At 38.3% G+C, this 16310-nt stretch overlaps 1 protein-coding gene across 4 annotated transcripts in view; it reads left to right on the top strand.

Moving 5' to 3' along the window:
• Positions 1-16310, top strand: part of LOC132545107 (ras-related protein Rab-3-like) — a 73508-nt gene that overhangs the window by 35943 nt on the left and 21255 nt on the right. For all 4 annotated transcript variants that reach the window (XM_060208774.1, XM_060208772.1, XM_060208773.1 and 1 more), the window contains exon 3: positions 11554-11672. In XM_060208774.1, coding sequence (XP_060064757.1) covers positions 11554-11672 — 119 coding nt within the window. The remainder of the gene's footprint in view (positions 1-11553; positions 11673-16310) is intronic.

Genomic DNA, 16310 nt, shown 5'->3' with positions numbered 1-16310 from the left:
CAGCCATCTTTGGAGTTTGCCTAGTAAACATTGTTCACCCTATTTCTTAAGAAGTACTGAATGGTTATCTCTCAAATTTCATATGTATGTTCCCTTTGATATCTCCATGTGCCAGTTTGATGTTGAGACTGATCAGAAGATACAAAATGGCTACCATTTAGCCATTTTGGATTTGGCAGCTTAAGATCATCATTGCAATTTCTGCAAAGGAATGTTCAAATTTTTTATCATTAAGAGCAAAAACAGAGAAGAGAAAAAAAGGGAAAAGATCCAACTTTCTAAGAATAAATAAAGATCAAACAATGATAGGCACCAAGATCCCTCAGGGATCTCTTGTTGAAATGTACAATGAAATTTCATAAAGTTGAACATATTTTGTCAGGAAATCCTATGTTAGATTTATTAATATTTAATGGATCAAAGATTGCTGTAATTTGATTTGCTGACTGTAAATAGATGATATATTTTTTGACAAAATGATTGGTCCGTATTGATGAATGTCTACAAGGGCAGCAGCAATCTGATAGGAGGATTAATTCAGATGGTTTACTTTGAAAGAATGAAATGATCTATGTTACACATACTGAAGATTTTATCTACTTTGCATAATTTTCTTTCAAAGTTTTTTATATTAAGAATAAGATTTCTAGGAAAAATTCAGTTGTTTAAACCTATAAATTCCTGACTAAATGTGATGACCATAGTCACAAAGCTTAACCAAGGAGGATAGAAATACACTGTTATCATATTAGAATAGCATGTTAATATTTCTCTTTAATCATGTCTTATCTGCTATCATGCTACCAAAACCGGTATCAGTTTTAATGCTAGTGGAATTCTTATTCTCATGATATAACATATCAAAGATCACTATTAGGTACCATGGTTTATCATAAGTAGATCAGTGGGAATTAGTTGGCCAGAAATGAGACAGGCTTTTCACCTATACACAGCTGCTTACCTAGAGGTCAATCATGTCCACAAACATGACAGCAAACCCTTTAAGCAATCTATATGTTGTATATCTGGTCTCTAGACTGCACAATTTCCGTAATTTATTTATGTTACCCGAAAAAGAATTTTCTTAATTTGATCCTGTTCTAAAACCGTAAGTTGAAATTTGTTACAATATATTTCTACTACTATCAATATCAATAGAATGCAATATGCAAATAACCAAACATCGCCACCCGGTATCTCTGAGTTACTGAAAAGAAGATTTTAACAAAATTGATCCCTCTGACCTTAAACATCAGTCAAGGTCATTCATGTTATAAAACCTGATAGCTAACGACTGGGACATCTTGCATGTGAAATATCAAGGCTGTAGACCTTGCAGAACTTATGAAGAAATTTTTCAAAGTTTGTTACCCAAAGTAGCATTTTTCAAATTTTATCAAAAACTGGAAGTTAAATTTTCAGACAAAAAGTTATAAATATGTTTAATAGCAATTAATCACAGCATGCTACTGATGAAACATTATTACCTTGTGCCTCTTGGTTATTGAAAAAATGCTATTGAAATATTTTCAAATAATTGTATCCTGTGATCTGGAAAATGGGTCAAGGATAGTCAATGACCAGAGCTTCCTAAGTATGAAATGTCTAGATCCTAGACCTTGCAGAATTTGAGAAGTTTTTCAAAGTTTGTTACCCAAAATAGCAATTTTCAACTTTGACCCCTATGGAGAATCGGAAGTTAAATTTCCAGACTGAGTTTTACAATACATTCAATAGCAATTGATCACAGCATGCTAATGGCAAAATTTCATCACCGTGTGGGTCTTGGTTATTGAGAAATTGGTATTTAAAGATTTTCAAATAATTGTAACCTGTGACATCAAAAATAGTCCAAGGTCATTTATATTAACCAACCTTATAGATTATAACTAGAAGATCCTATATATAAAGTATCCATGCTCTAGATTGTGCAAAACGTGAAAAGGAGTTTATCAAAGTTTGTTTCCCAACAAAGCAATATTCAAATTTGACCCCTACCTAGAACTGAAAGTTGAATTTTCAGACAAGGTTTTATAAGGTTATTGTTTTTTTCAGTCTCATCATAACTTCAACCACAGTTGCCATTTTGTAACATGATTATATAACTGTACAGAACTTGCTATTTATGAGTTTCTGATATTTTTAAGGAAAGTTCAAAATGTGAATTCATCAGATTATACATAGAAATATATGTAATTGATTCAGGAATAAAATAGATTTTAAGACAAAAATGAAGGCATCAAATTCATTGTAATGACATTCTGCATGGACCTATAGATGGAATTTTCAATATAAAATTTTTTTTTTTTTTTTTTTTAAATTGTAACCTCTAATAGCAAGTTTTTTTATTTGACATTTTTTTCATTAACATGCACATGCATTGGGGAAAATTTAGCCTTGTAGGTTCTTTACAAATGATATGATTGTAGGAATACTGAAAAATGAACAGTTTTTGAGTTATTATTTCTAGATTTTGACCTATGATATGGAGGGCATATGATTTTTGACCTATTTTTTGAAAAGTTTAATGACATGTCTTATTTCATACTGTTGCCATATATTTTACCAGTTAAAAGATTAGGAGGTCACAAAAAACAAAATAACAATAAGGAACTTAACAATAGGTCTTTTTACCAGTTGGTGAAATACCCTGATTATGATGTTATTATTATCATGATATTATTGGTATCTCTATAATAATTATTATACTATCAGTATCTATTATGATATCATCAATATCTCTCTTATTATTTTAGTATCATTATCTCAATTATTGAGCTATAAAATTTATAGTTTAATCAATACACAGCTCATAACAAGAGTTTCCCTAATATAACTGTGATATTATCAGTAACTCCATTGTAATTGTGATATTATCAGTAACTCCATTGTAATTGTGATATTATCAGTATCTCAGTTATTGAGCTTTGAAATTCATAGTTCAATCAATACACAGTTCATAACAAAGAGTTTTCCTGCTCTATTAATTGTATGGAAAGTAGTTTTTTAAGATGCATTGTCATTGGGTTGGAAATAGAATTAAAACATGGAGCTGCTTAATTCCTTTTGGTGATGGTACCTTGGAACAACAGAATATCGGTCTTTAAATGTGTTCTCAGTTCTACAGGAAGAGATCTACGTATTGATCGGGTCTCTGTGGGCGATGTAGCAGTTGTTTGAACCAATCCCAACTTTTGCATGACTGGATCAATCCTAACTCTTTCAGCTCAACCCGTCGTGCTGACATAAACCTGCTGTAACATGTACTGAAATAGCATTGTAGGTTTCTATACGTCTACTCTCCACAGTAAAAATATCTCTCACCCGCTACAACAAAGGACATCATCAAATAAAACCATTCTAAAGAGGAAATTAACCTAGCACTGATCATGATCAAATGTGGTGCTAATTAATACAAATTTTAGCCATTATTGGTGATTCTAACACCTACCTCCCTGATTACCTCCAAGAGGTGACATGGCCTCTAATTGGTCTCATTGTAGGGGGTAAAATGTAGCTCTATAGTCACTGCTGAATGCTGATAATGAATATAGAAATTAGGGTTTATGTATAGCCCTGTCCATGTGGTATCTGTGGGTATAATGAATAAAACGCTCGATAAAAACAGCTTTCTGTCTTATTATTTATCAATTTCTCAGTGCCCCTCCATTTCTCTTTCTGTGTCTTGGTCCCTCTAGTTCTTCTGCTTTGTTTCTGGTCTCTCAGTGCCTTTTTTCTGATCTCTCAGTGCCTTTGTTTTTGGTCTCTCAGTGCCTCAGTGCCTTTGTTTCTGGTCTCTCAGTGCCTTTGTTTCTGATCTCTCAGTGCCTTTGTTTCTGATCTCTCAGTGCCTCAGTGCCTTTGTTTCTGGTCACTCAGTGCCTTTGTTTCTGGTCTCTCAGTGTGTTTGTTTCTGGTTACTCAGTGCCTATCTTTCTGGTCTCTCAGTGCCTCAGTGCCTTTGTTTCTGGTCTCTCAGTGCCTTTGTTTCTGGTCTCTCAGTGCCTCGGTGCCTTTGTTTCTGGTCACTCGGTGCTTTTCTTTCTGGTCACTCAGTGCCTTTGTTTCTCGTCTCTCAGTGTCTCAGTGCCTTTGTTTCTGGTCTCTCAGTGCCTCAGTGCCTTTGTTTCTGGTCACTCAGTGCCTTTGTTTCTCGTCTCTCAGTGTCTCAGTGCCTTTGTTTCTGGTCTCTCAGTGCCTCAGTGCCTTTGTTTCTGGTCACTCAGTGCCTTTGTTTCTCGTCTCTCAGTGTCTCAGTGCCTTTGTTTCTGGTCACTCAGTGCCTTTGTTTCTGGTCTCTCAGTGTCTTTGTTTCTGGTCTCTCAGTGCGTTTGTTTCTGGTCTCTCAGTGCCTTTGTTTCTGGTCTCCCAGTGCCTCAGTGCCTTTGTTTATGGTCTCTCAGTGCCTCAGTGCCTTTGTTTCTGGTCTCTCAGTGCTTTTCTTTCTGGTCTCTCAGTGCCTTTGTTTCTGGTCTCTCAGTGCCTTTGTTTCTGGTCTCTCAGTGCCTCAGTGCCTTTGTTTCTGGTCACTCAGTGCCTTTGTTTCTGGTCTCTCAGTGCGTTTGTTTCTGGTCTCTCAGTGTGTTTGTTTCTGGTCTCTCAGTGTGTTTGTTTCTGGTCACTCAGTGCCTATCTTTCAGGTCTCTCAGTGCCTTTGTTTCTGGTCTCTCAGTGCCTCAGTGCCTTTGTTTCTGGTCTCTCAGTGCCTCAGTGCCTATCTTTCTGGTCTCTCAGTGCCTTTGTTTCTGGTCTCTCAGTGCCTTTGTTTCTGGTCTCTCAGTGCCTCAGTGCCTTTCTGGTCTCTCAGTGCCTATCTTTCTGGTCTCTCAGTGCCTTTGATTATGGTCTCTCAGTGTCTCAGTGCCTTTGTTTCTGGTCACTCGGTGCTTTTCTTACTGGTCTCTTAGTGCCTATCTTTCTGGTCTCTCAGTGCCTTTGTTTCTGGTCTCTCAGTGCCTCAGTGCCTTTGTTTCTGGTCACTCAGTGCCTTTGTTTCTCGTCTCTCAGTGTCTCAGTGCCTTTGTTTCTGGTCTCTCAGTGCCTCAGTGCCTTTGTTTCTGGTCACTCAGTGCCTTTGTTTCTCGTCTCTCAGTGTCTCAGTGCCTTTGTTTCTGGTCACTCAGTGCCTTTGTTTCTGGTCTCTCAGTGTCTTTGTTTCTGGTCTCTCAGTGCGTTTGTTTCTGGTCTCTCAGTGCCTTTGTTTCTGGTCTCCCAGTGCCTCAGTGCCTTTGTTTATGGTCTCTCAGTGCCTCAGTGCCTTTGTTTCTGGTCTCTCAGTGCTTTTCTTTCTGGTCTCTCAGTGCCTTTGTTTCTGGTCTCTCAGTGCCTTTGTTTCTGGTCTCTCAGTGCCTCAGTGCCTTTGTTTCTGGTCACTCAGTGCCTTTGTTTCTGGTCTCTCAGTGCGTTTGTTTCTGGTCTCTCAGTGTGTTTGTTTCTGGTCTCTCAGTGTGTTTGTTTCTGGTCACTCAGTGCCTATCTTTCAGGTCTCTCAGTGCCTTTGTTTCTGGTCTCTCAGTGCCTCAGTGCCTTTGTTTCTGGTCTCTCAGTGCCTCAGTGCCTATCTTTCTGGTCTCTCAGTGCCTTTGTTTCTGGTCTCTCAGTGCCTTTGTTTCTGGTCTCTCAGTGCCTCAGTGCCTTTCTGGTCTCTCAGTGCCTATCTTTCTGGTCTCTCAGTGCCTTTGATTATGGTCTCTCAGTGTCTCAGTGCCTTTGTTTCTGGTCACTCGGTGCTTTTCTTACTGGTCTCTTAGTGCCTATCTTTCTGGTCTCTCAGTGCCTTTGTTTCTGGTCTCTCAGTGCCTCAGTGCCTTTGTTTCTGGTCACTCAGTGCCTTTGTTTCTCGTCTCTCAGTGTCTCAGTGCCTTTGTTTCTGGTCTCTCAGTGCCTCAGTGCCTTTGTTTCTGGTCACTAAGTGCCTTTGTTTCTCGTCTCTCAGTGTCTCAGTGCCTTTGTTTCTGGTCACTCAGTGCCTTTGTTTCTGGTCTCTCAGTGTCTTTGTTTCTGGTCTCTCAGTGCCTTTGTTTCTGGTCTCTCAGTGCCTTAGTGCCTTTGTTTCTGGTCACTCAGTGCCTTTGTTTCTCGTCTCTCAGTGTCTCAGTGCCTTTGTTTCTGGTCACTCAGTGCCTTTGTTTCTGGTCTCTCAGTGTCTTTGTTTCTGGTCTCTCAGTGCGTTTGTTTCTGGTCTCTCAGTGCCTTTGTTTCTGGTCTCCCAGTGCCTCAGTGCCTTTGTTTATGGTCTCTCAGTGCCTCAGTGCCTTTGTTTCTGGTCTCTCAGTGCTTTTCTTTCTGGTCTCTCAGTGCCTTTGTTTCTGGTCTCTCAGTGCCTTTGTTTCTGGTCTCTCAGTGCCTCAGTGCCTTTGTTTCTGGTCACTCAGTGCCTTTGTTTCTGGTCTCTCAGTGCGTTTGTTTCTGGTCTCTCAGTGTGTTTGTTTCTGGTCTCTCAGTGTGTTTGTTTCTGGTCACTCAGTGCCTATCTTTCAGGTCTCTCAGTGCCTTTTTTTCTGGTCTCTCAGTGCCTCAGTGCCTTTGTTTCTGGTCTCTCAGTGCCTCAGTGCCTATCTTTCTGGTCTCTCAGTGCCTTTGTTTCTGGTCTCTCAGTGCCTTTGTTTCTGGTCTCTCAGTGCCTCAGTGCCTTTCTGGTCTCTCAGTGCCTATCTTTCTGGTCTCTCAGTGCCTTTGATTATGGTCTCTCAGTGTCTCAGTGCCTTTGTTTCTGGTCACTCGGTGCTTTTCTTACTGGTCTCTTAGTGCCTATCTTTCTGGTCTCTCAGTGCCTTTGTTTCTGGTCACTTAGTGCTTTTCTTTCTGGTCTTTCAGTGCCTTTGTTTCTGGTCTCTCAGTGCCTCAGTGCCTTTGTTTCTGGTCTCTCAGTGCCTATGTTTCTGGTCTCTCAGTGCCTTTGTTTCTGGTCTCTCAGTGCCACAGTGCCTTTGTTTCTGGTCTCTCAGTGCCTTTGTTTCTGGTCTCTCAGTGCCTCAGTGCCTTTGTTTCTGGTCTTTCTGTGCCTATCTTTCTTGTCTCTCAGTGCCTTTGTTTCTGGTCTATCAGTGCCTTTGTTTCTGGTCACTCAGTGCCTTTGTTTCTGGTCTCTCAGTGCCTATCTTTCTGATATCTCAGTGGCTTTGTTTCTGGTCTCTCAGTGCCTATCTTTTTTGTCTCTCAGTGCCTTTGTTTCTGGTCTCTCAGTGCCTATCTTTATGGTCTCTCAGTGCCTTTGTTTCTGGTCTCTCGGTGTCTTTGTTTCTGGTCTCTCAGTGCCTCAGTGCCTTTGTTTCTGGTCTCTCAGTGCCTTCTGTGTCTTGGTCCCTCTAGTTCTTCTGCTTTGTTTCTGGTCTCTCAGTGCCTTTTTTCTGATCTCTCAGTGCCTTTGTTTCTGGTCTCTCAGTGCCTCAGTGCCTTTGTTTCTGGTCTCTCAGTGCCTTTGTTTCTGATCTCTCAGTGCCTCAGTGCCTCAGTGCCTTTGTTTCTGGTCACTCAGTGCCTTTGTTTCTGGTCTCTCAGTGTGTTTGTTTCTGGTTACTCAGTGCCTATCTTTCTGGTCTCTCAGTGCCTTTGTTTCTGGTCTCTCAGTGCCTCAGTGCCTTTGTTTCTGGTCTCTCAGTGTCTTTGTTTCTGGTCTCTCAGTGCCTCAGTGCCTTTGTTTCTGGTCTCTCATTGCCTTTGTTTCTGGTCACTCAGTGCCTTTGTTTCTGGTCTCTCAGTGCCTCAGTGCCTTTGTTTCTGGTCACTCAGTGCCTTTGTTTCTGGTCTCTCAGTGCCTCAGTGCCTTTGTTTCTGGTCTCTCAGTGCCTCAGTGCCTATCTTTCTGGTCACTCAGTGTGTTTGTTTCTGGTCACTCAGTGCCTATCTTTCTGGTCTCTCAGTGCCTTTGTTTCTGGTCTCTCAGTGCCTCAGTGCCTTTGTTTCTGGTCACTCAGTGCCTTTGTTTCTGGTCTCTCAGTGCCCTTGTTTCTGGTCTCTCAGTGCCTATCTTTCTGTCTTTCAGTGCCTTTCTTTCTGTCTCTCAGTGCCTTTTTAGTCTCTCAGTGCCTCAGTGCCTTTCTTTCTGTCTCTCAGTGCCTTTCTAGTCTCTCAGTTCCTCAGTGCCTTTCTTTCACTTTTACTCATTCTTTCTCACATTCTCTCATGCTTTCTCAGTCTCTCTGCCTCTTTTTTTACATCCACTTTGTTTCTCTGTCTTTTACTCTATCTCAGATTCTTTTCTTTTTTTCACTGTGTATTTTAGTCTCTCACACTTTCAAAGTCTGCCTTTCTTTCACTTTGTTTCTCAGTCTCACATTCTCTTTCAGTCTCTTGCACACATTCTGTTTCTCCGTCTCTCATTTTTTCATTTTCTCTGCCTTTTTAGGTCACCTGACCGAAAGAGTCACCTGAGAGTCAAATGGAAATAGTTAAAACCTGGATAGAATTATTAGTTTAAGATGACAGTTTAATGTGATGCACATATTGACCTTGGCTGACCCGAGGGGCTGTGTTGCAGGGCCAAAAATGGGTCAAATTGACTGAAATTTCAAAGATGTTCTACTGTTCCTGGATGGAAGATTTGATATGGGATAATTCAAATCTTGAGTGAATTTTCTTTTAATCCAAACTTGGTCAGAAACCTCAGCATGAGATAGCAGCTAATGTTATGAACAATTTACATTTGTGTTATCTGTACAATTTAGTTAAAGCTATATTACTTTTTTAACAAAATCACTTCTATGTCATGCTGCAAGAAGTATTGTGACTCAGGTGATCGTAAAGACCCTTGGGCCTCTTGTTTTCACTTTCACACAATCTGTTTTTCAGTCTCTCACTCTGTTCCTGTCTGTCTGGAAGTTAGTTTAACTCAATTTCATTTCAATACATGTCCAGAATAAATTTAGAATGTAACTCACACGTAGATGTAAGATTGTGTTGTATCTTTACAGACGTGCTTGGATTCTTTTTATTGAAAAAAAAAGCTTAACATACTTTATAACACTTAACAAAACATCTATAATTCATGTCATGTAGTATTTATAAAACCTATTTGATTATGTATTAGCTGTTCATTAGAACATATATACTGTTATTGTGTTCATTTCTTCTGATCATGACTATTTAGAGGAAACTTAAATTGTTTGCTTCAGAAAAAAAAGATGAAATTGTTCAGGCAGAAAGTTTAACATAGTAGTCTACAGTGACATCTGAACCAAATGGATTATATTTAGTGAGGGATAAAGAGAAATGGCTTTCAGTAATGACTGTACTTAGTCTTTTTATCAATGTAGTAGCACGATTTAATTTTCACTGTGTTTGCTTGCTGGATTATACAAGGAACGTGTCCTGACTTAGATTTATCTGTACATGAGCTAGTACGACATACAAACTGAGACGGGGGTCGGGAGTACAGACGATTTAAAATGTTGAAATTGTGAATATCCTTAAACGTTTAAAATAGTAATTCTTACTATTTTTGACAAAATTTTTAAGTATTGAAATTTAAAATCCTTGTTATAAAGAGCTGTGAATTATCATGCCAGTGTTCAATTCCTGTCAGTGCTAAGTAGGAATATGTGCTTTCTTTGCTGTATTGCATTGGTGCCCAATGAAAGTCCATAAGGTGTGGTATTTAGGGTTCCTGGTTGAAATTTAGGAAATATCCAGGATTTATAATGTGAAAAAGTAGCAGGTTTGTTGTGTCATACCTATTGATACTACATTCTCACTTGGTGGAGTCTTGGCTTCAGTGAAGCAGTGATGGGACACTCAGCGGGATTGTGTCCCCCCCATTACTCGGGAGACCCAGTAGTCTTATCAGCCAGTGTGATCCTTACTCCCTGTATATAAGATGTGTACAATATCATATTTATGGTAATTTGTTGCTTGGTCGAGATGTTTAATGATAAAACTAGAAATATTCTATATAAAGTCATTTTGAGTAGTACACTTAGTTTATGATATGGATCTCGTCTTCCCATGTCTCTTGATTTAATGTTGGTTTTCTTCATTTTAAAATAATGTTCAGTGTTCAACAACAAGCTTTGAACTGCAATCATTGAACCTGATGTAACCAGGAACTCTACTGAACTAAATGTCCTGATGTACAATCTCACCAGAGTTTCACAAACTGTCTTATCACTTATATGTAGATAAAGGTTTAATACTGGAGTGTGAATTATGTCATAATACTGGAGTGTGACTACTGTTTTGACACTGAAGTGTAACACTGGAGTGTGACTACTGTTTTAACACTGGAGTGTGACTACTGTTTTATCACTGGAGTGTGACTACTGTTTTAATACTGGAGTGTGACTACTGTTTTAACACTGAAGTGTAACACTGGAGTGTGACTACTGCTTTAAGGCTTGAGTGTAACACTGGAGTGTGACTACTGTTCTAACACTGGAGTGTGACCATTGTTTTAACACTGGAGTGTGACTACTGTTTTAACACTGGAGTATGACTTCTGTTCTAACACTGGAATATGGCTACTGTTTTAACACTGGAGTGTGACTACTGTTTTAATACTGTAGTGTAACTTCTGTTTTAACACTGTAGTGTGACTACTGCTTTAAGGCTTGAGTGTGACTACTGTTTTAACACTGGAGTGTGACCACTGTTTAAACACTGGAGTGTAACTACTGTTTAAATGCTGGAGTGTGACTACTGTTTTAACACTTGATTGTGACTACTGCTTTAACACTGGAGTGTGACTACTGTTTTATCACTGGAGTGTGACTACTGTTTTAACACTGGAGTGTGACTACTGTTTTAACACTGGAGTGTAACACTGGAGTGTGACTACTGCTTTAAGGCTTGAGTGTAACACTGGAGTGTGACTACTGTTTTAAGGCTTGAGTGTGACTACTGTTTTAACACTTGATTGTGACTACTGTTTTAACACTGGAGTGTGGCTACTGTTTTAAAACTGGAGTGTGACTACTGTTTTAACACTGGAGTGTGACTACTGTTTTAACACTGGAGTATGACTACTGTTTTATCACTGGAGTGTGACTACTGTTTTAACACTGGATTGTGACTACTGTTTTATCACTGGAATTTGACTACTGTTTTAACACTGGAGTGTGACTTCTGTTTTAACACTGGAGTGTAACACTGGAGTGTGACTACTGTTTTAACACTGGAGTGTGACTTTTGTTTTATGGCTGGAGTGTGACTACTTTAAAGTAGTTTTGAAGGAAAATCTAAGATGAATATGTATGATGAACATTTGGTAACAGATATAGTCTTATGTTATTAGATTTCATTTTAAAATGTACAAACTAGATCCCAACCATGTTAACAGTATGTAAATTTTCAAACCTGAAATATTCCTGACATCCAGAATGCTTGGGTGTGTTTTGATGTAGATACTTTTACAAAAGACCTAGTCATTAACATTGCAGGGCAGGTTATAATGTTGAAGAAAAAGTGAAATGTATCACCAATGCAATGATTGTTTACTTTCTGTAGTTGAGCAGGGCATGCCTATTTGGCCTCTCGTGTTTTGTTTATATTAACCCAGTATACTATATACATATACAATATATTATATAATATTACAAAATATATATTTTTATTTTACAGGACACAGCTGGTCAGGAAAGATACAGAACGATAACAACAGCGTACTATCGTGGTGCTATGGGATTTATTCTAATGTACGATGTCACAAACGAGGAATCCTTTAATGCAGTTCATGATTGGTTAGTATTGTTTTTAACAAATATTTTCATTGGTTAGTATTGTTTATAACAAATATTTTCATTGGTTTAGACATAACTGAGATCACATGTTACATTCTCTGAAATTAACTTTCAGTCAACTTTTTTTCAAATTCCTTTTTGCAGTTTATATTGACAAATTTTGAATTACAGAAATGTTGAAGATGTGGGGCTATTTTCTTGATAAACTCTTGTTGGTATCAGAAAGATGTGTAGCTGGTTTTAATAGACACAGAACTTGCCTATTACACAGTGAATTCTACATTTTAATTGGATTACCATTTAAGCTGTCTACTTAATCAACTATTGTTTTTTTTTTATTTGTGCTGCTATCTACATAATGATTTTATCAGTTATTTGTATTTTTGTCTGTGTTTTTTTTGTTTTTTTTGTTTTTGTTTCTAGCTATTTTGCTATTTTGTTTTTATGTTATGCTTTTTGTCTTGAAGTTAAATACATTTAAGAAACCAATATTTACTTGCTCTTTGCTATAATGTATGTGTTCTGTACTATTCTAGAAAAGTGCAAAAGTTTGTTGAGGGGGCTGGAACTTTGACTTCCTAAGAATTTAATTACACTTACAGGGGTGACCTAACACAGTCAGGGATCAGGTTATCTTATAGACTTGAATTATAAAATGTGTAGTAATGTCTGCATAGAATGTCTGTTCTATCTGGTAAAACTATGTGGAGCAACTGGAATATTCCAGGCTCATTTCTGGTAATTAACTCGCCCATATCTATCCCTAACCCTATCTAACCCGGTCATATCTATAGATGTCAAGTAGAATAACAAAGGGCGTTTTCTGAAAGCTAAACCCAACCTCTGACTTAAGAAAGAAGTTGTAGGCCAGTGGACTTATTACAAGATAAGGGAGGTAATACTGTACACCCTGGGTTATTACAGGCTAAGGGAGGTAATACAGTACACCCTGGGTTATTACAGGATAAGGGAGGTAATACTGTACATCCTGGGTTATCACAGGATAAGGAAGGTAATACAGTACACCCTAGGTTATTACAGGATAAGGGAGGGAATACAGTACACCCTGGGTTATCACAGGATAAGGGAGGGAATACAGTACACCCTGGGGTAATAACAAGATCGGGGAGGTAATACAGTATACCCTGGGTTATTACAGGCTGAGGTAATACTGTACACCCTGGGTTATTACAGGATAAGGAAGGTAATACTGTACACCATTGGTAATTACAAGATAAGGAAGGTAATACTGTACACCCTGGGTTATTACAGGATAAGGGAGGTAATGCAGTACACCCTGGGTTATTACAGGAAAAGGGAGGGAATACAGTACACCCTGGGTTATTACAGGATAAGGGAGGGAATACAGTACACCCTGGGGTTATAACAAGATAGGGGAGGTAATACAGTATACCCTGGGTTATTACAGGCTAAGGGAGGTAATACTGTACACCCTGGGTTATTACAAGATAAGGGAGGTAATACTGTACATCCTGGGTTATTACAAGATAAGGGAGGTAATAATGTACATTCTGGGTTATTACAGGATAAGGGAGGTAATACTGTACATCCTTGGTTATTACAGGATAAGGAAGGTAATGCTGTACATTCTGGGTTATTACAGGATAAAGGAGGTAATACTGTACACCCTGGGTTATTACAAGTTAAGGAAGGTAATACAGTACACCCTGGACTATAACAAGATCAGGGAAGTAATACTTTAGATCCTGGATTATTACAGGATAAGGAAGGTAACCCAGTACACCCTGGGTTATTACAGGATAAGGAAGGTGATACTGTACACCCTGGGTTATTACAGGATAAGGAAGGTAATACAGTACACCCTGGGTTATTACAGGATAAGGAAGGTAATACAGTACACCCTGGGTTATTACAGGATAAGGAAGGTAATACTGTAAATCCTGGGTTATTATAGGATAAGGGAGGTAATACTGTAAATCCTGGCTTTTTACAGGATAAGGAAGGTAAAACTGTACACCCTGGGTTATTACAGGATAAGGGAGGTAAAACAGTAGACCCTGGGTTATTTCGGAATAAGGGAGGTAATACTGTACACCCTAGGTTATTACAGGATAAGGAAGGTAATACTGTACACCTGGGTTATTACAAGATAAGGGAGGTAATACAGTACACCCTGGGTTATTACAAGATAAGGGAGGTAATACTGTACACCCTGGGTTATTACAAGATAAGGGAGGTAATACTGTACACCCTGGGTTATTACAGGCTAAGGGAGGTAATACTGTACATCCTAGGTTATTACAAGATAAGGGAGGTAATACTCTACACCCTGGGTTATTATAGGATAAGGGAGGTAATGCTGTACACCCTGGGTTATTACAGGATAAGGGAGGTAAAACAGTAGACCCTGGATTATTTCGGAATAAGGGAGGTAATACTGTACACCCTGGGTTATTACAGGATAAGGGAGGTAATACTGTACACCCTAGGTTATTACAGGATAAGGAAGGTAATACTGTACATTCTGGGTTATTACAGGATAAAGGAGATAAAACTGTACACCCTGGGTTATTACAAGATAAGGGAGGTAATACTGTACATCCTGGGTTATTACAGGCTAAGGGAGGTAATACAGTACACCCTGGGTTATTACAAGATAAGGGAGGTAATACAGTACACCATGGGTTATTACAGGATAAGGGAGATAATACTGTAAATCCTGGGTTATTACAAGATAAGGGAGGTAATACAGTACACCATGGGTTATTACAGGATAAGGGAGATAATACAGTACACCCTAGGTTATTACAGGATAAGGGAGATAATACTGTAAATCCTGGGTTATTACAGGATAAGGAAGGTAATACAGTACACCCTGGGTTATTACAGGATAAGGGAGATAATACAGTACACCCTAGGTTATTACAGGATAAGGGAGATAATACTGTAAATCCTGGGTTATTACAGGATAAGGAAGGTAATACAGTACACCCTGGGTTATTACAGGATAAGGGAGATAATACTGTAAATCCTGGGTTATTACAAGATAAGGGAGGTAATACAGTACACCCTGGGTTATTACAGGATAAGGGAGATAATACTGTAAATCCTGGGTTATTACAGGATAAGGAAGGTAAAACTGTACACCCTGGGTTATTATAGGATATGGTAGTGTCTTTAGATATGTAGGTCAGGTGTCAATCTCTTTAGGTCAAGTGTATTTATGTGTGTATGTGAGGTATAAACAAAATGGCTGACATGTGGCCATCTTGGATTTAGTAGTTTAAAATTATTGTTTCTATTTCTTAAGAGGAATTTTCTGGTTTTATAACTTAAGGGGAAAAACAAGGGAAAAAATGAGAAAAGAAGGGAAAAACAAGAAATAAAGATCAAATGTAGTCACATAGCAAAGACAAAATTGGTCTGTATTGATCTAAAATTTCACTGGGCCATTATCTTCTAATGTCTGTGATCAAGTTATTGTTGTGTACCATTATATAAATTGTAACGTTATGTTTGATGTAACTTTACTAACTCCCATGTACACCGTTAGTCTCACTAAAACAATTTTGTTCTGGAAGCATTGGTCATCAGCATGAAGTGACAAACAGATTTTAGATTTAATATTTTTTTCTATTTTGCTTCTCATTATGCCACATGCTTTTAAGATGTATCACAATATCTTAAGAAACATATCATGTCTTATAAAACAGTATGTAGTTATGTCTAGTTGGATATCCATAGTTTGTGGTAATGTGTTATTGAAGAGTATCTAGTAATGTTCCTATAAATAGTACATAATAGACATCTCAAGTTCCATGCATAAATGTATGACAAACACAGACACAGACGCGTACTGCACTATTTTTTTTGGGGGGGTGGGGGCTTCTCCATGGTAATTTTACAACAGGTAAGCAAGGTTTCTGTACCATAAAATGCGTGGACATTGATGACAAGCGTGCATCGTACATTGCTAGAGAAATCTATCGAAGTTAAAAAAGTAAGGATTTAACTATATATTTTGCTGTTAAAAATAAATATTTAGTGACAAATTAAAACAATTAGGATGTGAAAGCAAGTTAATGACAAACCTATAAACTGTACAGGTACAACTACAGTGGATTGCTGCTGCCAAACCAATCTTAGTTAAACATGACTTTCATTCTATATGCTAATGCAGCATAAATGTCTACTGTCTAATGAATCTTGTAGTGTGGATTGCACCAAATCGTACCAATTGCTCTGTATGATTTAAGTGTCTCAGGGTTGACCTGCTGTGATCCCCTTTACGTCCGGTGTTGTGCGTTGTGAACTTTTAACCATTTTGACTATTTCTGGAAAAGTCATTGAAATTTTACAAAAATCTTCCTTGGCTTAAGGCACACCAAAATTGTAAATTATGTTGTCCTCAACCCCCAGGGGCCTAAGGGGCGGGGCCAAAAAGGGTCAAATTGATTGTGACTTCAAAATTTTCTTCTCAAATCCCAGATATGGTAGAATCAAATACTCTTCATGATGATGGGATAATAGATAAACAAATCTAAAATTCTAAGGACAGCAAGATTTTTACAATTGATAAATTCTATTTGATTTTTGTGATGACCCTACCCTGTTGTAGTACAGGATCATTAAATACTCACACACTTGTACATGATT

This window comes from Ylistrum balloti, unplaced genomic scaffold (genome assembly GCF_031769215.1).
Source record: "Ylistrum balloti isolate Yb309-2 unplaced genomic scaffold, AGI_CSIRO_Ybal_v1 Utg369828, whole genome shotgun sequence".
NCBI classification, from domain to species: domain Eukaryota; kingdom Metazoa; phylum Mollusca; class Bivalvia; order Pectinida; family Pectinidae; genus Ylistrum; species Ylistrum balloti.
The sequence above is the reverse complement of the archived record's forward strand: the minus strand, read 5'-3'. Positions and strand labels throughout refer to the sequence as shown.